This window comes from Quercus lobata, chromosome 4 (genome assembly GCF_001633185.2).
Source record: "Quercus lobata isolate SW786 chromosome 4, ValleyOak3.0 Primary Assembly, whole genome shotgun sequence".
NCBI lineage: Eukaryota > Viridiplantae > Streptophyta > Magnoliopsida > Fagales > Fagaceae > Quercus > Quercus lobata.
In genome coordinates, this window is record NC_044907.1 from 27,104,281 (window position 1) to 27,124,314 (window position 20,034).

General features: G+C 35.7%; 1 protein-coding gene across 1 annotated transcript; it reads left to right on the top strand.

The window, feature by feature from the left end:
• The first annotated feature begins 1,488 nt into the window (after positions 1–1,488).
• Positions 1,489–11,283, top strand: LOC115984930 (TMV resistance protein N-like). Its single transcript, XM_031107913.1, has 8 exons — positions 1,489–1,988; positions 2,750–3,848; positions 3,968–4,249; positions 4,371–5,348; positions 5,426–6,085; positions 6,171–6,781; positions 6,864–7,080; positions 10,516–11,283. The coding sequence occupies exons 1-8, from the start codon at positions 1,489–1,491 to the stop codon at positions 11,281–11,283; spliced, it is 5,115 nt and encodes a 1,704-aa protein (XP_030963773.1).
• The last annotated feature ends 8,751 nt before the right edge of the window (positions 11,284–20,034 follow it).

A 20,034-nucleotide genomic window follows, 5' to 3' on the forward strand; every position in this document is an offset into this window, starting at 1 on the left:
TTCCTCTTTATTTTCCTCTCAAATTAGGAGGATAAAAAAAAGTAGGCCCGGAGTGAAAATTTTCCCCTCTATTTTTTGTCTCTCTTGTTTTCTCTTCTCAACCAAACAATAAAAAATGTTCTTATCAAAAAAATAAAAATAAAAATAAAAAATACCATATCCTACCCTATTTTCTTTTTCCTAATTTTTATAACCAAACATACCCTAAAAGTCACTTGTCAAAGAAGAGTAGCACGTGGACTCCTATTCAGGTACACGTTTTTTATTCTTTTCCCTTGCCACTTGCCGCCATTTTCATCTTTTGAGATGATGACAACTCCAAGTACTAAGCCATGTGCCTTACGGAATAACAACCATTATTTTATCTGTTTTTTACTTGTCAGACCTCAAACCTAAACCAATACTTCATAGACTTTTTGTTTTTCCCCAAATCCATTAACTCAGGTACGGTTTCCTAATACAAAAACTGTGTAGAAACCTGGCCCTTGAAGCATTACACCTAAATCTGCAGCTTCAATCTAGGCTTATCGCAACAAGTGTATATAAAAAGATTACCAAACCTAGCAAAATCTGCAGATCCATTGTCTAGTTTACCCAAAAATAAATAAAATTTAAACTCTGAAATATTTAAATAATTTTATTATTGGCCAAAATATCTACACAAAAAAAAGATTATAATCCCAAATAAAGCTTAAATTTGACATGAAAGAGATTCTTAGACTCTTACTTTAATTGTATAGTCAAACCTTCTCTACTTCAATATTTTAAATAGTCTCCTCTCTCAAAATATCTATCATTCTACGTTGACTTCAATTAGACTATATATTGCTAGGGTTTTAACTTATTTTCTAAAAACTTCTTAATAATATTAATTATAAAATTGACCCTATAAACAAATTTACTTAAATACATCTAGTTTTGATTTTTTTTTGGGGTCTTACGCAACTAATCAGAAAAAAACAGAAAGAAAAAAAAAAAGAAAGAAAGAAGGAGAGGGTGAGCCTTCAAAAAAAAAAAAAGAGAAAGAAAGCTGCAGATAACGTTGGATACAAAACATCAAACACAAGTTGAAAATTCCACATTTGTATATGGTTTTCTTTCGAAAAATCCACAAGTTGAAATGATATGTTCACATTTCATATCATTTCTCTTTCTTTTGTTCTCGAACTTGAAGACTATGCAAGTTGCCGTGAAATCCGGGGACGCGTTAAGCTACAGTTTCCTTGCTTCTTTCCATTCATTATTGAGGGCATGATATATTCTGTCTTATAGAGTCTTAAGACAAATAAGCTTACATAGCTAGTAGGTGTGCAATGGCTTCCACTAGCTAGCACATACAAGCTGCCCCATTTCTCTTTGATTTCTCTTCTTGTTCTAATTTCTAGAAGGTATAGTTTGCTTGCTTCTTGCCAACTCTTTATGAAGACATGACGTTATTGTCTGTCTTAGAATTTTAACTCAAACAAGCTTAGTAGAAAACACTTGCCAATGTCTTCCACCAGCATTCAAACTGTTTCTACATCCTTTCCCTCTAGTTCTAAACCTCATCCAGAATACGATGTCTTCCTCAGTTTCAGAGGTGAAGACACCCGTATTATTTTTACCGACCATTTATATTATGCCTTGACAGATCAAGGGATTATTACCTTTAAGGATGATAAAGAACTTGATAAGGGAAAGCCCATTTCGCCGGAACTCTTGGATGCAATCGAGAAATCAAGGGTGGCAGTCATCATTTTGTCTAAAATGTATGCATCTTCCTCGTGGTGCTTAGAAGAACTTGCAAAGATTGTTGAATGCATGAAGGAGGGAGGGTTGATAATTTTGCCCATTTTCTACCATGTGGATCCTAGTCATGTGCGGCATCAGAGGGACACTTTTGGAGAGGCGTTTGCTAATCATGAAGTAAAGAATCCAGATAAGGTGCAGAAGTGGAGATATGCTTTAACAACTGTGGCCGATCTCGCAGGTCATCATTTAAAAGACGGGTAACGCTTTTGATTTACTCGTAATGAGAATCAGTTTTGCTCGTTCTGACTGCAAAACTTAATAATTTTTTATGTAGATGTTAAAATGTTGACATTTTCAACTCCATAAAAGCATAACTTATAGTAGTTTTAAAAACAACTCTTATATATTATTGCAAGATTAAGAAAAAAGGTTGTCACTAATTTAAGTTTCAAGTTTCAGGTTTCAAGCTTAAGAGTAGTACTAACATGTTGTCCCTTATTATTGAACTTTATAAAGCTTTGAGATGAAAAAATTTTCACTTCTTATTTTTTATTTTTAAAGAAGGTAGTCAGCAGATTGTATACTACATGGCATGGTGTTATAAGGAAATCATCAGATTGCTAGTGGTTTTTCTCAAAAAAAGAAAAAGAAAAAAGAAAAGTGAAAAATCCTAGTGGTTGATAACTTGATATCTAGGTTTCGAATAGCCAAATCAGAATTTCAATTAAATTGCAGTTTTTATTTCTATTTTATTTAAAATAAAATAAAATAAGGAGAATATCCATGTTGAATATTAGAGTCCTTACCGCTCCAAGTTTATATTAAAAATCATTTCTCTCTATTGGGAGCTAATAATTCACTAGTATACCCTAGGATTTTGCCAAGCAAATCGAGCTGGAGTTTTTAGTTTAGTTCAATTTTAGAGCTCTCTTTTCTGAGTTGAACAAGCAAAACATCAACGCCTACATCTCCAATGAGTTTGTGTTGACACAGATTTTTGTTATGTCTTTTTTTATAGGGCCTCTGAGGCTGAGTTTATTCGAAACATTGTTCCCTGGATATATTCGAAACTGAATTATAAAAGTCCAAAAGTTTTTGAAGGCAATCTTGTTGGAATAGCATCTCGTGTTGAGGAAATTATTTCGTGTCTACAAATGGAGTTGACTCATGATGTTCTGTTTATTGGGATAAGTGGGATGAGTGGAATGGGCAAGTCAACTCTTGCACAAGTTGTTTTTGACAAGATTCATGATCAATTTGATGCTAGCAGCTTTCTTAAAATTTTGGGAGAGGATTCTATTGATAAACCTGGTTTATTGACTTTACAAGAACGACTCCTTTTTGACATATGTAGAAAAGATATTAGGCCAAGGAAATTGTCCACGGGAATCCAAGTGATCAGCAATAACCTGCGTAATAAAAAGGTTCTTATTGTTGTTGATGATGTGAGTGAAGAAAGCCAATTAGAAAATTTAGTAGGGAAGCCAGATTCGAATTGTTTACACCCAGGAAGTAGAGTCATTGTAACAACTGAAAACAAACATATGTTGGCAATATGTGGAATCGGAAGGGAATGTATGGCTAAAGGACTAAATAATGATGAAGCTCTACAACTTTTTTGTCTGAAAGCCTTCCACAAACCTCATTGTGAAAATAATTTCCTGGATTTGTGCAACAATTTTGTCTATTATGCTCAGGGCATTCCTTTGGTTCTTGAAGTTTGGGGTTCCCATTTGTGTAAAAGAACAAAAAAGGAATGGGAAAGTGCTTGGAATAAGCTAAAAGCTATACCCCTTGGAAAAACTACTAAGAAACTTGGAATAGCTGTTAATGGATTGGAGGATTCGGAGAGAGAACTATTTTTGGACATAGCATGTTTCTTCGTTGGAGAGGATGAGAATCGTGTTGCTGATATACTAGAATCAGTTCACCACTTCCAAATTGATAAATCCACTCTCATGGACAGGTCTCTGATTACTATTGTAGGGGGGAAATTGTGGACACATAATTTATTACAAGAAGTGGGTTGGGAAATTATTCGTGAGGAATCAAAGAAGCCTGAAAAACGCAGTAGGTTGGGATTTCCAGATGTCCTTGATGTATTAAAGAGCAATACTGTAAGTGGATTATTATATAGACATAAATTTAGAGAATGGACATAATTTTATAATTTATGCAAATTTGTGCTATATCTTGCTGTATACTAATTTTATTGTTCTTGGTTACCACTTACCAGGGAACAAAACATATAAAAGGCATTGTGCTAAAAGAACCTCCAGATGAAGAAGAAGAATCGAATAAATTGAATGCTGAGTCATTTTCAAAGATGACTAAACTGATATTACTCAAATTTTGTAAGGTGCACCTTCCTTGTCTCAGTTTTCTTTCTAATGAGTTACGTTTGTTGGAATGGCATGATTATCCTTTGCAATCATTGCCAAAGAGTTTTCAGCCACGCAAACTCGTTGAGCTCATTATGCATCGCAGTTGTATTCAGAAACTTCCAGGGGAATTTAGGGTAAGATTTTCACTTTTGCAGTTTTTTTTTTTTTTTTTTTTAATTTTAATTTTTACTTATTTGTTTAAGATTAAGTTCTTGATTGCTTAATTTTCTGTATTTGCTTATTATTTTATCACAGAACTTGTATAAGTTAAAGCTCATTGATTTGAGTGACTCTCAAAACTTAACCCAGACTCCAGACTTCTCTGGATTCTCAAATATTGAGAGGCTGAATTTCCAAGGTTGTACAAGATTGCATGAGTTGCATCCATCTGTTGGAGGTCTTAAGCAACTTATTCAATTAAATCTAAAAGACTGTAAATGTCTTGAGAACCTTCCACATGAGCTCAACTTGGAATCTCTTAAAATTTTAATTCTATCTGGCTGTTCAAAACTCAATAAGTTTGCAGAGATTGGGAGCAACATGACAAGCTTGTTGGAACTTTATTTGGATGGGACAGCCATTGAAGAACTACCACCATCAATCAAGCATCTTACTTGCCTGGTTTTATTGAATCTTCAAGACTGCAAAAACCTTTTGAGTTTTCCGAGCATCATTTGCAGTTTGACATCTCTTGAATTTCTCACTCTATCAGGATGTAAGGGTCAACAGCCAATTGAAGCTTTGCCATACACCGGTCCTGAACCAGAACCCAGAAATCCTGTTCCAGAGCCCACCAATCTGTTGTTGCCTAGCTCGTTCTCAGGATTAGGCTCTTTAGTATCTCTAGATCTGAGTGACTGTAATCTGTCGGATGGAGAACTCCCTGATGATCTTAGCTGCTTGTCCTCACTAAAGTCTCTGAATTTGAGCAAAAATAATTTTACAAGCTTGCCTGATAGCATTTCTGAACTTTCTCAGCTCAAACTTATTATGTTGGATCATTGTAGCCAGCTTAAATCATTGCCGTATCTTCCATTAAGTACGCAATATGTTTCAGCACGAGGATGTTCTTCGCTCGAAAATTATTCAAATCAAGTTGTTGTTTGGACTTCGGGTGATGCAGGATTCACTTTTATTAATTGCCTTGGCTTGGCTGACGATGAAGAAGGGAAAATTGCTGAGATTTCTTTACTGGATATACACTTCCAACCATTATGGCAAAGATTCATGGAGGTCTCTGTCTCTCTCTCTTGCACACACAAACATGCATTGAACATAATTTTTACTTTTTGTCTTTAAATATTTTGCAGGAACAAATTCATCAAATTGAAGGCTTTTACAGTGTTGTTCCTCAAACCGAACTTCCAGATTGGTTCAACCATCAAAGTTCTAAGTCATCTGTAGATTCTGTACCAATCCAACTACCTCCCAATCTGTTCGAAAACAAAAGTTGGAAAGGAACTGCTCTATGTGTCATTTTTGAAGTCAAGAATCTGAAGGACGTTTCTCCTGGTCAGGATTCAGAACACTTTCATGAATTTATTTGTCGTTTGGACGTGGATGGTGGCCTTAAAGATTCCCGCTTAGTCTATAGTATCCCTAAGGAAAAATTCCATGGTGGTTCATTTGGGCTTTGGCTATTTATATCGCAAAAGAGGTTCAGAGAATGTTTAGATGAACGGAGTTGCATTAGTCCTTTGATCAAAACCAACAGCCAGGATATTGAGATTAAAATGTGTGGTGCACGTGTTCTATATGAGACAGATATGGCAGAATTTGTAGAAAAAATAAGCCAAGAAACTTTCGGGAGCCCTGATGACCTCTGTCTACGTGAAAAAAAATTCATAACATATCATATGGGTAATTCCCAATACGTTGATGAGGTTGAATCCAGTCAGTCTAATGGCCAAAATCAGTCAAACCCCAGGCTGAAAACACAGTTCAAGTCACTGCTTTCAAAATTGTATCAGGTCTCTTCCTATGCATCACTGAACTCCTTATTTTTGTACTGTTTCATGTCTCACTCATATGCCGTATGTTTATGTATTTTTTCAGGTAGATTTGGCACGAAACCACTGGTATGATTATATCTTTCCTCAGATTGCAAGACCACCACACTGGTTCAGCTATCAAAATTTTGGGCCATACATAAAAATGGAGTTGCCTCCAGATTTGCATGATAATTCAAGATGGTTGGGGTTCACGGTATATGCTTTGTACACTATTGGGGAGCAAGGAGATGCTTTCGGTTACAAACAGGATTCAACAAATTCAACAATTCTGCTTCGCTTTTCTAGTCTTTCAGCTAGTGATGAAGTTTCTTTTGCACCTTACACGGCCTTTCCCCTCTCTAGAGACATTTTTGGTGAGTCATCACAACGACTTTTGGTATTTTACATACCAAGCCTGCTTTTTGGAATGAATCGGTGCAGTCACATTGGGGCTTTATTTGAAAGCAACAATCCAGGTGTGCAAATTGGTATGTGTGGAATCCGTCTTGTATACGAGAAAAATGTTGAAGAGTTTGTGCAAACACTTGTGGAGTATATGTTAGGGACTCCAGAGGTCTATCATCAAGCTATTTACCTAAATCTTATAGATCAACTTGGAAAGTTGCAGGGCTGCAACCATGGAGAAGATTTTTGTTGCACTTTCACACCGGAAAGGTTAAGGTTTACTTCACAAGATTTTGTTACCACAATTGAATGTAATAGATAAGAAATTCTAAATGTTTTTTGATACTTGCAGGAGGCCTCACGCCATGCATATGCCAAAGCTTCTACCAAGTAATGCTATACAAGAGAAGATACAAGAGATGTGTACACCGGAAATTCACAGTAATGCAGTAGGCACTTCAAGAAACTCAGATCGCTCACCTATTTATTTAGGCATACCATTTTTTAATGGCCAATGTGGAAGTAAGATGTCAAGCAGCCTTGAATCCTGGTTTAAACCATATTTGCAGGTCTCTCTCTCTCTCTCTCTCTCAAGGGAAACTTAAAGAGGGGAAAATTACAATTTTCTACCATAATAATAGGTAACTTAAAGAAGGGAAAATTACACTTTTCTACCATGAACTATACCTCACACACTTACCTCTTGAACTACAATCATGCACAATCGAGCCTCCTAAACTAAAATCTATGTATTGCTTTACCCCCTCTTGTCTATTTCCTAAAGAAGTTGGACGGAAAACTAAGTCACGTGCAACTCACATGACACGTGACACGTGCTTACACGTGACTTGTGCTTATGTGAAACCATCTAAAATGACTAAAATGCCCTCCCCCCCCTCTTATTCACTTAAAACAAATAAGCCTTTGAAATCGTATCACACTTATCTCTTTTATTTGTTTATTTTTTTCTGTAGAAACTTATTATCTCTTTTTATTTCTCTTTAATTTTAAATTTTTTTTTTAAATTTCTTTTAACCTACATTAGATTAATCTCTCTCTCTCTCTCTCTCTCAACCCTTGCCCAAGCCTTAGTGGCTATTAGTCACAGCAAGCCATACCATTTCTCTTTTCTATTTCATGGTGTTTTTTTTTTTTTTTTTTTTTTTGGGTTTAGGTCTTGGTTGATTTAATGATTGGGTTTTCTATTGGTTGTAAGGATTTGGGTATTTTTTTTTGAGGTTTGAGGAGTGGGAATCGAGTATGGTTCCATGGTTTTATATTTGGTCTCTTACAGGGGCGGCCCAACATAATTTGGAGCCTAAAACGAAAAATTTATGTGGGACCTTTAATATGTAAATATTAATTAAATAAAATTATTTAATACTAATTAAATTAAGGTTAATTTGATACATTAAATATATAAATAATACCAACTAGACTAATATTAATTTCATATAGAGAATTGAATATCATAGTTGTAGGGCCGGGGAGCTTATGATCCGGCCCACGCTCTATCCGGGCTCAGGGCCCGTGCCGAGGAGGTAGTGTGCCAAGGACAAGTGATCAAAGGCTGAGGTGTTAAGGTGAATAGCTGAGGACGACCCTATCCTCGGCACTCCAGGACTTTGATGAAAAGAGCAACGTCTTGAAGAAGGCTATCCCCAAACAGCCCCCTGAAGGGGATGTGAATGGAATAAGGCCCATGTGGAGGTACGATCCAAGATTGGTTCAAGGAAAATACGTCCCCTCCACATTAAATGCACCTGCCAGCATTCTGATCAGATTAATGAGATAAGACGCTTGGACGGTATAACTTCGATTATCGCAACTAACAGAAAGTAAGAGTGGACAGCTGATGGGACGGGCGCAGAAGTAAACACCTGCCTGACCAACAAGTGGAGGGCTAGGATCAACCTAAAAGGACTATATAATGTAAAAGTTAGTGTGCCAAGAAGGGGCCGGGAAAAATGGCCAAAAGCCAGAGCCTCCCAGCCCGCCTCCAGGAGAAAGACTCTCAGGGCGAACACGATTTAAACCATGTATGAACACCACGAAAGACCCGCCGTCTAGTGACTAAGGCCTAACCTTTCAAACCCACGCTCTACAAATGATGTTGTTTGGACCTTTTTGCGTACGAACCCAACACTGTTACGGGTCGTTACGAATCGTGTCCTTACAATAGTTGAATTATAAATATTAATAAAAAGAAATAAAAATATATTGCGATTGAAAAAGATACTTTATTTTGGATATAAGACGGTGCATAGTTAAATAAAGTTGTAATCTAATTTTTAATTTTATATTTTGATTTTAAGAGAGAGAGAGAGATAGATATTATTTGGCGTATGGTTTTGTAGGACATTAGTTTACAAAAATTAAAGTCTCAAACTATTAGGGGAGATTAATCTATAATTGATGATTTAACACATTTGCAACATCTTTTTGAAATATTTTAGGGTTTCAATTGAGTTAAGGTTCTATTGGTCTCATACTTTGAGAGTCTTAATAGAAATGAAAAAGAAAAATGTGCTAATTAAAAGTACTATAAAATGTTCAAAATATAATGTGATATTGTTTCTCATTGATGAACTTCATCAATTTAATTAATGAATGTTTATATCACATTTTTTGTGATTAATAACATGACAATTTGTAAGCTAATAGTAAAATTTGTACATCACTAATAAAAAAAATTTACAACATTTAAAAAATATATATAATTTTATAAAAATTTGGGCTTTTAACTATGAAAAATGAGGTCTTTTTTCCCACAAGGAAATATTTGTTTTTTAGTGGGGCCTTAGGCCTAGGCCTTGAGCCGGCCCTGGTCTCTTATGAAAGTAAATTTGTGTTTTGATTTGGATTTCTAGGGTTTCAAATGAATGGCTATCCTAGAGGAAGAAGACATGAGAGAGATGATTTGTTTTAGGTGAATGAGGGGGGAATTCAGTTATTTTAAGGGGTTCCACATAAGCACGTGTCACGTGAATTGCGCGTGACTTAGTTTTCCATCCAACTTAATTGGGAAATAGATGGGAGGGGATAAAGTGTTACTTGAGTTTTAGTTTAGGGAACTAATCATGCATTCTCTTTGTTCATGAGATAAGTGTAAAATAAGGTAATTTAGGATCAAAACTGTAATTTTCCCTTTAAATATAGTGTGGTGCAAGACAATACTAATTTCAATCTTTCACACAGGTTCAACATGACCACTTTGTTAACAAAATCGAAATATACCATTTCAATAATTGTTATTTTATTTTATTTTTTATGTTTATCAACCTAGTGGTGAATTGATGATTATAGAATACGTAACATGTAAGAGAGAACATGAGAACTTTTTTTTTTTAATTTATTTTTTGCAAACATTTTAAATACGTGTTGCCAATATATAATAATTTTGGCCTAACAAACGTAAATTAAATCATAAAATAATAAACAGTTTATTTTTTACTAAATTGTGCTTATTGTACACACCTTAATTCATACATTTTTTTCACACAATTAAAAAAACAAAAATAAAATCATGACTTCAAATCACGATTTTTGACATTGGAATCATGATTTTAAGTTACGATTTTAGTTGCTTTTTTTAGTTGTGTATAAAAATGTGTAGATTAAATAAATCATAATTACACGAAACTTAGAGAGCGTTTGGATTCGGCTGATAAGTCTGCGTTTGCGTTTTGTTTGCTTTTTTTTTTTTTTTTTTTCACGCGTTTTTAGCTTTTTAAGTGTTGCGGTTACTGTTCATGTACTGTTTAATGAACAGTAACCGCAAATTTTGACTTTTCCAATTTGTTTCAGCCAATCACAGCACATCTTGTACTGTTTACGGACCCACAAATTTCACTTTTCAGCAACTTTTTCATTAAAAATGGGTCCCACGATACTATTCACATATTTAAAAATTATTTTGCTACAGTGTTTTTCAGTTTTCAGTTTTCAGCTGTATCCAAACGGACCCTTAGTCAAGCTTATTAACATTTCCTATATGTTTGCAGGACCACTACAACAAACGTAGTATTTTCAATCACTGTTTTCCTCAAAGTAAAATCCCAGAGTGGTTCAGCCATCAGAGCACTAATAGATCCTCTGTGAGAATGTGGCTACCTCCAGATTTGTATGACAATCCTGATTGGATGGGATTTGCATTTTGTGCTGTTTTCTCATTTCACAAGCATCCTACTTCGGTTTGGAAAAACCTGAATTCCGAATTTGCTCATATCTTCAGTTGTCATTTGAGAACCAACTTGGGTTGTATGAGTCCATTATTGTACTATGGAATCGATGAAGATGACGTATTAATTTCATTGCATCAACGTGCATTTATTTGGGTATCATTCATGCCACGTGTGATCCTTTCACCCCATTGGAGGCAATGCACTTGGGTTGAATTCTCATTTCTAAGCGGTAGTCCAGATATCTCGCCACTGAAGTGTGCCGTGGATCTTTTATACAAGCAAAATTTGCAGGAGTTTACATGTACCATGGTACAATGCGTAATATCGTATGTTGACTATTTATATGTCATCCGTGGCTCTTGTAAGAAGGCAGTATATGAAAGATTGCCGTTTTATGGTAGTGATGAATTCAGTGGCAGTGACAGCTTGTATGAGGACCTTGACTGTCCATACTTGCCAGTTTCTCAAGGGGAGACAAGTGGAACTTCTAGCCAGTATTCTTATGAGGACTCACTCTTTTACAAAACTGGCGCATTGGTAAAAATTTCCATACTTTATATAGTATATGTGTACCTTGTGCAAATGTAGTAAAAGTTTTCTTTCATTAACACAAACCTTATTTAACTCCATTGAGGCTGGGTTAAACTTTGTCATTTCCATTTAAAGTAAAATGATCACTGCACATTTTTGGTGCGGTGGTTACTCCACAAGTATAAATGTTTATGGGGTGTTGGGGGTAAGGACTGGGGTTCAAGTCTTCAAGAGGGAGTTGCACGCATGTACACTTAGATTTGGTTAAAGTAGAAATTCTATCTTGTATTAAAAAAAAAAAAAAAAAATGAGAGGGATTACTTAAAGATATCTATTAAATTTTAGGACAATGATAGGCTTATATAATTTTTTTTAAAGTTTCAACATATAGCGTCTACTCTCTTTATCATCAGATCAAGACACCAATTAGTTTTTGGTGTAGACGGAAATTGAATCTCAAATTTCTTAACATAAATATGCACAGCACAATTAGGGTTGTCCATGGGTGATGGGTCGGGTTTGTGCTTTACTTTGACTTGACTCGATTTCAATGGGTGGCAAAATGGAGGACCTACCATCAACTGATAACTTCAACGAATCGGATTGGTTTGAGTCGAAACGGAAAGAGGCGGTGGTGATTGCAATTTCAACAAAAATGAAGAAGATTCAATGAAAATCTTGTCGGATCAAGTGAGATTTCGTTGGATCTAGTGAGATCTCTAAATGGATCAAAACTTGCCGAATCCGGTGGAAAACTCACCAAATTTAGAGAGATCTTGCTAAATTTGGTGAGATCTCGCCTTCATCAAAGTTTGGTTGAGTTTTTGGTCTGGTCAGTTTATTCGGGTGTTGGAGGAGAGAATAAAAGACTCAATTTATCAGAATTGGATTCTGAAGCCACTGACCACTAAATCCACTGGATTGGATCGGTTCCGGTTGGGTCACTCAGGTGGGTTGGTTTGTCGAATCCTGTAGACAGCCCCAAGTATAATTTAGAAATAAAGTTTTCTAAATTTTATATGTGCGTAGCACTATAAAAAGTAAAAATGGAAAGGACCGTTATAACATCTCTAATTCCCTAAACCTCTATATTTTTGCTTCTTTTTAACAGCTGTTTTAGAGTTTTCTAGCCTTTGCAAAAACCACATACGTAACCGACTCCTAATTAACATAACCAATAAACCAAACATTACAATATGAACTAGTTTGTACACAAAACATGCTGTGTCTCTAATTGCAAGCTGTATTTCTATTTTGCAGGACTTTAATCCGTGCACTTTGTATAATTTTTGTTTCCCTCCAAGTAAAATTTACGGGTGGTTAAGTCATAAGAATCATGGACGTTCAGTGACAATTGACCTACCCTCAAATTTGTACCATGATAATAATTTCATGGGACTCATTCTATATGCTTCTTTTTCACTCCATGAGGATCCACATAGCATCTTGAATTATCTAGTTTCCGGAATTCCTCACTTCCTATATTGTCAATGCCAAACGAGTATGGCAAATGTGAGTGATGAGATAATTTCTTGCTACACTAGTAGAGAAGAAATCACGTGGTTACTTAATCTATGTGAATTCATTTGGATATCCTACGTACCAGTTGAGTTATTTAAAAATTTGTTGCAATACTGCAACCCCATTGAGGCTTCATTTGTAAGTGATTGGCCAGGTGTGATAGTTCAGAAATGTGCGTTACATCTTTTGTACCAGCATGATCAAGTACAGTTCGAGCGAGAACTAAGACACTGCAATGACTTGATTTTAGAGCAGCGGGAGATTGTTCGTAAACATACAGAGGATTATGAAAAGAAAAGAAATGAACAAAGTGGTGTTGATGAAAAGAAAATCTTTTCCACTAGCGACGTTGAAGTTCAATTAGTTCCAAGATTTATTGATCAATCAAAGACCGATGAAACTAAGACTAAACTTGGCAAAAGTGACTTGCTGGTAATTCATAAACTAATAGTATTTGCTTTGCTACAAACATACTATTCCATCACCCTTTTTCTCTCACTTTCACTCATTAGACACAATTATTTATGTTCATTTACAGGACTTTGATCAATGCCGTGTCTATAATTCTTGTTTTCCTTTATGTGAAATTCCGGAGTGGTTTAGCCACCAGAGTGATGAGCCTCCAGTGACAATCCCTTTACCTCCGAATGTGTTCAATGACAATACTTGGATGGGACTTGTTTTATGTGCTTCTATTGCAGTTGAAGAAAATCCAACTGCAATCCTTGACATTCAGAATTCAGAAACTTCTTACAACCTCATTTGTCATTTGGAATCCAATATTGAATGTGTGGAACCTCTCCATGTCCATCACATAACTGAAGAAGATCTCAAGTTGTTACAGCAAGGTGGATTTATTTGGCTGTCCTATATTCCACGTGCTACATTTCAAGACTCGGTGAATCAATGCAGCCGGATTGAGGCTACAGTTGCAATTGATTTTCCTGGCTTGGTGCAGAAGTGTGGATTTCATCTTCTTTACAATCATGATGAAGTAGAATTTAAGGAAACGATAAGACAATGCATGGTCTTGTTCTCTAATGAGCACGAGTTAGTTCTAAGACTTATTGATCAATTGGAAACTAATGAAACTAAGACTCAACTTGGCAAAAGTGACCTACTGGTAATTCATAAACTATTTGTATTTGCTTTGTTACAAATGTACTATTCCATCTCCTTTTCTTTCTCCTATTCTCACTCATTAGACACTATATTTTCTGCTAATTTACAGGACTTTGATCAATGCCGTGTCTATAATTCTTGTTTTCCTCTATGTGAAATTCCGGAGTGGTTTAGCCACTGGAGTGATGAACCCCTGGTGACAATCCCCTTACCTCCAAATGTGTACAATGACAGTACTTGGATGGGACTTGTTCTATGTGCTTCTGTTGCAGTGGAAGCAAACCCAACTGCCATACTTGACATTCAGAATTCAGAAACTTCTTACAATCTTATTTGTCATTTGGAAACAAATATTGAATGTGTGGAACCTCTCCATGTCCATTACATAACTGAAAAAGATCTCAAGTTGTTACAGCAAGGTGGATTTATCTGGCTGTCCTATATTCCAAGTTGTTCATTTAAAGACTTGGTGAATCAATGCAGCCGGATTGAGGCTTCAGTTGCGACAGATTGCCCTGGCTTGGTGCAAAAGTGTGGCTTCCATCTTCTTTACAAACATGATGAGGTAGAGTTTCAGGAAACAATAAGACAATGCATGGCCTTGTTCTCTAATGAACATGAGGTAAGTCCCAAAAAATCTAGTAGCTCCAGTGAGGACCCTCAATCTGAACCTGTTGATCCAACCATTCATAAAGACAAGGGTAAGGGAGTTCTAGAGTACTAACATCTATCCGTCTGCTGCTTTTCATCTTTGGGGACACCTCTTTTTTTTTTTATTGGTAAGCCATTCTCTCTCCAAATTTTCAGTTTTAAGTCTATGCGAAAAATACCCATAATTGTAACTGCTTTGATAAAGCAGATGGGAAACAACCCTTGAACTAATGCAGGAATTTGGTTTGAGAACATGAGTTCCTTGGAATGCCATTTTGTGGGAGTTGTTTTATGTGGTTATATGAAGACATAATTTTATCAATAGTCCTAATTTTATTTGGAATATTAACAGCCCTAATTTTACCATGAAAAATCCCATGTATGTGTGTCAGCACTACTATCTTCGTTTTCTTCATTATTTGGAATGTTGATAATAGTCCTTATTTCATGTAAGATTTTCCTCTATTTATCTTACAATGAACCAAATGTTCCAATTTTGAAGTGGCATATACCTTAAAATGATCTCTGATGTCGATTGAGACAAAATAATTAATAATTATAAGAAAAGTACAGTTCTCTATTATCTTTTTGAGATTAAATTCTAATTTTCTGTTATCTTTGTAATAACTTCTGTAATTTTTAAAAGCTAGGTAGCTTCCAGCAGTGAACCAAAGAAGTCACTAGTAGTTATTTTAAAACGAGAGCACAACTGAATTGATTAATACACATAAAACTATAATACAAGGGGTCTGTTTGGATAGAACTTATTTTGCTGAAACTGAAAATTGAAAACTGAAAACATTGTAGTACCGTGGGACCCATTTTTAATGAAAAAATTGATAAAAAATGAAATTTGTGGGTTCGTGAACAGTGCACGGATGCACTGTTCACGAAAAACTGGTCAAATGTTGCGGCTACTGCCGCTTGTGAGGGGGAAAACGCGTGAAAAAAAAAAAAAAAAAAAAAAAAAAAAAAAAAAAAAAAAAGAAGGAGAAAACGCAGAAACGGAGCAAACGCACTATCCAAACATTACCAAGATATTCATTGGCAAAGTAACTCTAGGCTAACTATAGTGGGGAAATTACTTGTTCAACAGTGGAAATGTCTCTTTATTATGGTTTGGGATGCACGGACGTGGCTCTAGAGGCGCCGCACCCGCGTCCGACGCGGCAACGCGGGAAGGACGTTGCTGATCGTGCGTTGGGCCGCGTCTGCCACGTGGTTTCTTTTTTTTTTTGCCGACTCGCGCTGACGCGGCTGAGACTCGGCTCAATTCGCGCCGATGCAGCAGTGACTCGGCTCGATTCGCGCCGACTCAGGCCGTGTCGGCCGAAATCGGCGAAATGGTCTGTTCAAGCCGAAACGGCCGATTCAGGCCAAAATTCAAACACTCTCTCTCACTCCGTCACTGGTCTCTCTTCTCTGTGCTCTCTGCGGTGTGCGTGTACTCGGCTTCACTAAATCACTCTCTGCCTCTCCGTCTCTACTCTCCGTCTCGGCATCTCCACAGCAACCCAACACAAATGCTACTTTCCTGCCTGGTCTTCTGGGCTAGCTTCTCAAAAAAAAAAAAACACAAATGCTACTCTGTTGGCCCGTGACAAAGAGTTGCAATATAAAAATCTTTGATTACCCCAAAATGCCCTTTGCTTTGTATTCTATTGGACCCCCTAGATGCACCCAAAGTCATGTGGCTATTTTGGTCATTTTACCTTAATGTACACGTGTTGGTTGAGATGGGTATAGTGCATGATCTGATATGGCATGATTAGGTGAGAGGGTAGGACATTTCCTTTTTGTTTTGTATTTTCTTTTTTATTTTGTGTTTTTTGCCTTCTTCTTTCTTTGTTTTGTGAATCTAATGTGTTTTTTAAAAATATTTTAATAGTAAAAATAAATAGAAAATATAAATAAAAATATTTTTAATAATTTTTTAATTGCCGAGTCCCGCCGCACCCGCACCCACTTTTTTCAAAAATTGTCGAATCCCGCACCCGTACCCTCACCCGCACGTGAGTCTCGAAACGCACCCGTGCTTCATTGATTATGGTTGACATACTCTTGGGTAAAATATTTAGCCATATGACTAGTTTTATACCAGTGAAAAAAAACTCCACCATTAGGCTGAGTTTGAAGGTGTCAATTGTTTGGTTTGGCAAATGAATATATAATGTAATAATAATTCTAGGGCCACAACCTACTTCACACACTTTGCCCAACTATGTTATGTGGTAAACTATAATTAGCTACCTATCATTTTTATATAGGGCCATTTTTTTTTTCCACCACTCTCAACTAGTCACATAGGAGAGTTGTGGCAAAGTGTTTGGTACTAAAATTTTTTATCAATGTAATAGAACCTTAAGTAGCTGGTGCTGATTTAGCAAAGTTTTACCAATGATAATTACAATCTTTTTTCTCAAAAGAAGAAAAAGAGAAAGAAAACTACACTGCTAGGCTGAGTTTTGATTTTATAAAAATATTGATAACCAACCTTAGACTTTTCTGGAGGAAGAAAACTCAAGAAATTATAATTATCAGGAAAGAAGATTTTTTTTTTTTTTTGGCTAAGTAAATGATTTTATTCAGCAAAGCCAGATGGTAATTATAGGTAGAAAAGGATTCATGGGTTGCACAGTGTTTGTTTGGATAGAAAGAAAGAAAGGCATGAGCAAAATAACTTTGTTTGGATTCATGGGTAGAAAAGGATTGCATGGTGTTGCGGATAGTGGCGTTTTTTGTTTTGTTTTGTTTTTTTATTTATTTAAAGGATTCCCAAGAGGGTAGTTCTCATTCTTGTGTTGTATTTTCAAGTGATTTCCACTAAGAATGGGGCTCGGATTCCACCAATCCTATGAATTCTAAGTATAAAGGCAAAAAGTTCCTGTTTAATTCTTCTCACATCGTAAGTGTCACTGCCTGAATTTGGGTTTCAGCCTTGTGCGGGGATAATAATTCTAAACCAAGTATTATATTTCGATATTGATACGTGGATGATATTCTTTTAATGTTATATAGTATGTTTTTATAGTTATTTGGTTGATAAATTATTTGACATCCACCTCTTTGTATTGATGTATACATGATTTTTCATATAATACTGAGCTGAATTTTGGGTGTAATGAATTGGGTGTCATAGACACTTTGTGTAGAGAAATTTTCAGCTTTGAAACCATAGGTTGATTCACTTACTTGTTACATTCTGTTATTGATTTTAGATAATTTATATAGTGTCTACAGCAACAATGTCACAACCTCGGTGTTTGATAAGAATAATGTTTTTGGGATACATGAAATCATTAAGTATCTGTTGGATTAGGGCATTAGTGAATTAGATTATTGGTGTTGAAATGGGTTAGGAATCTAGTTTTGCCTATCACATTAATCAATATGCAGATGTATATACCAGTAAGCAGGAGAGCATATTTTACCATCATTATGCATGACTTAATGAAATTATTTTTTTGGGGGATAAGTAAGCTTAATGTAACCTTTGACAGGATCATGTTGCTTCATGTGAAGGTATACTGTGACTCTCTGAGCACTGCCATAGTCCTAGTGTCTTGCACCAAGATATCTTGTGTTTTATCTTTAATTGATTATAACGAAGCTCTTAAGATTGGAGACTTTGGTCTGGCCACTGTTTATGAGCTTGATCAAAAGTAATCGTTGACTATTTATGTTGTAATAACTCTTGTCGTATAGAGCACCTTTTAGTGGTTGGGCTGCTTGATAACAATGTGTTATATTTTGTGACGGTTGAAAAATAGTTCAATGGAACTGCATTAAACTGATACAATAATTAAAAATATTCTTTGTATCAATATTTAATCGTGGTGAGGCATGAGCCTATATAACAAGTCCTGTTCAAGAATAATCAATATATAATCATTTGAATTTCCCATTGTTTAATGGAACTGAAATTGCGAGTTCTTTTATTATTCTATGTTCAAGAGGTTCATAACATGTGTATATTTTTTTTTATGTCCTCAGATTGATGAAATATTGCTGGGGAAATATTGAGGAATTGATGATGGTTGCTGCAGACAAAAGGAATGTTGAAGATGCTTACGAGAAAAGTTGAAGGGTTTGTTTCATAAGGTCTTGTCTGGTGTTGAAGGGATCTATTCCAAGGGTCTTGTTTTTAAATTTATTTATTTATATTTATCTGAACACCGATGAATGCACTTAATCTGTTAACTTTATTTTTAAGAGACTTGTAGAATTAGAAGAGATTGTGGTCCTGATGAATTTGGGAACTGGGACTATTTAAAATCTGATTTGCTTTTCTGGATTTTTTGCTTCTATTTTGGTAAACATATCTGGTGTGATGCTTTTGTTTGGAATATGCATCAAAGTTGAAAGATTATTGTGAATTGATCTTTGCTTTGTAAACTCTTTGAGATAAGCATTTTAAAAAAGGGCGGACAGGCTGCTACATCTATGGGATTGGAAGCAAATGTCCCATAGAGGGATTTCCTTATGAATTTAAGTCTCTGCCAGAAAATTCTTATGCCCATTGAGGGTATCATCTAACATCTTCTAGGAAAAGTGACTTCTAGTAACATGATTGAATATTCTTTGTGAAGTACTTCATATCAGGATTCAATCTTATCTTCATTTGATTTCACAAATAGAGAACTTAACACATAATTACATGAAATAGTTGATATCGGTAAACCAAAAGGTGCCTCTGCCTCTGGTCTTCCATAACAGTTTGTCTTTAGATCTTCTCTGTTCTAGAATTCTCTACATCGTAAACTGAAACTGTTACAAGAATAGGGACAAATTGTGTGTCACTCGTTAGGTAATAACATAAAGGGAGTAGCGAGGTAGTGTGAAGGTATGAGTTGGAAGTGATAGTTCTTTATTCTCGTGTAAAAGGTAGCAGGCAGCAACCTTGATCTTCATTTGTCTTCAAATGAAAGTTGTTTGCATTTTGTATCTAATTTAGTCTTCATTCTCTCATCTTCTTTGAATGTGTTTTCCTTATAGCTTTTATAGTATCCTATGTTGCCTTTGCAAAGCCAACAGATTTTACAGGGACAAGCTAACATCAATGATACACAAATTTTGATACGATGTACTCAACATTGACGACATTGCATACATGGTAGACATATTTGATGGCAATTGACAATAGTCATCCTAGAGATATTGCCGCTTTGCACCTATAGTTTTGTGACAAGAGAGGCTTTGGAAGATCTAACATTCAAAGTCACTAGGATCTCAAAAGATATAAACATGCAGATTTCTATCCCTATATTACAACACTAATGTGATCTGTGTGGTCCTAATGCTCACAAGTTCAATTTAGAAAGTTTTGTTCATGGGATTGTTGGAGCTTGCAAGACTCAACGGGCTTATATGCCATTTGGAGAAGGGTCTGGCATGTGTATTGGTCAATACTTTGCTATGACAGAACAAAAGGTGTTTTATCTCCATTCTATCCAAGTTTTGCCTCTCATTCTTGCTAGCATACCGCCAGTCCCTGATTTTGGGTAGTTGTTGTAC

What these genes read in the sequence shown, in the direction of transcription:
- LOC115984930 (XM_031107913.1), top strand. Translation starts at nt 1,489, where the DNA reads ATGTCTTCCACCAGCATTCAAACTGTTTCTACATCCTTTCCCTCTAGT. An exon ending in GGTCATCATTTAAAAGACGG is followed by an intron (nt 1,989 to 2,749) that starts GTAACGCTTTTG and finishes CTTTTTTTATAG; the next exon opens with GGCCTCTGAGGCTGAGTTTA. An exon ending in AACTTCCAGGGGAATTTAGG is followed by an intron (nt 4,250 to 4,370) that starts GTAAGATTTTCA and finishes ATTTTATCACAG; the next exon opens with AACTTGTATAAGTTAAAGCT.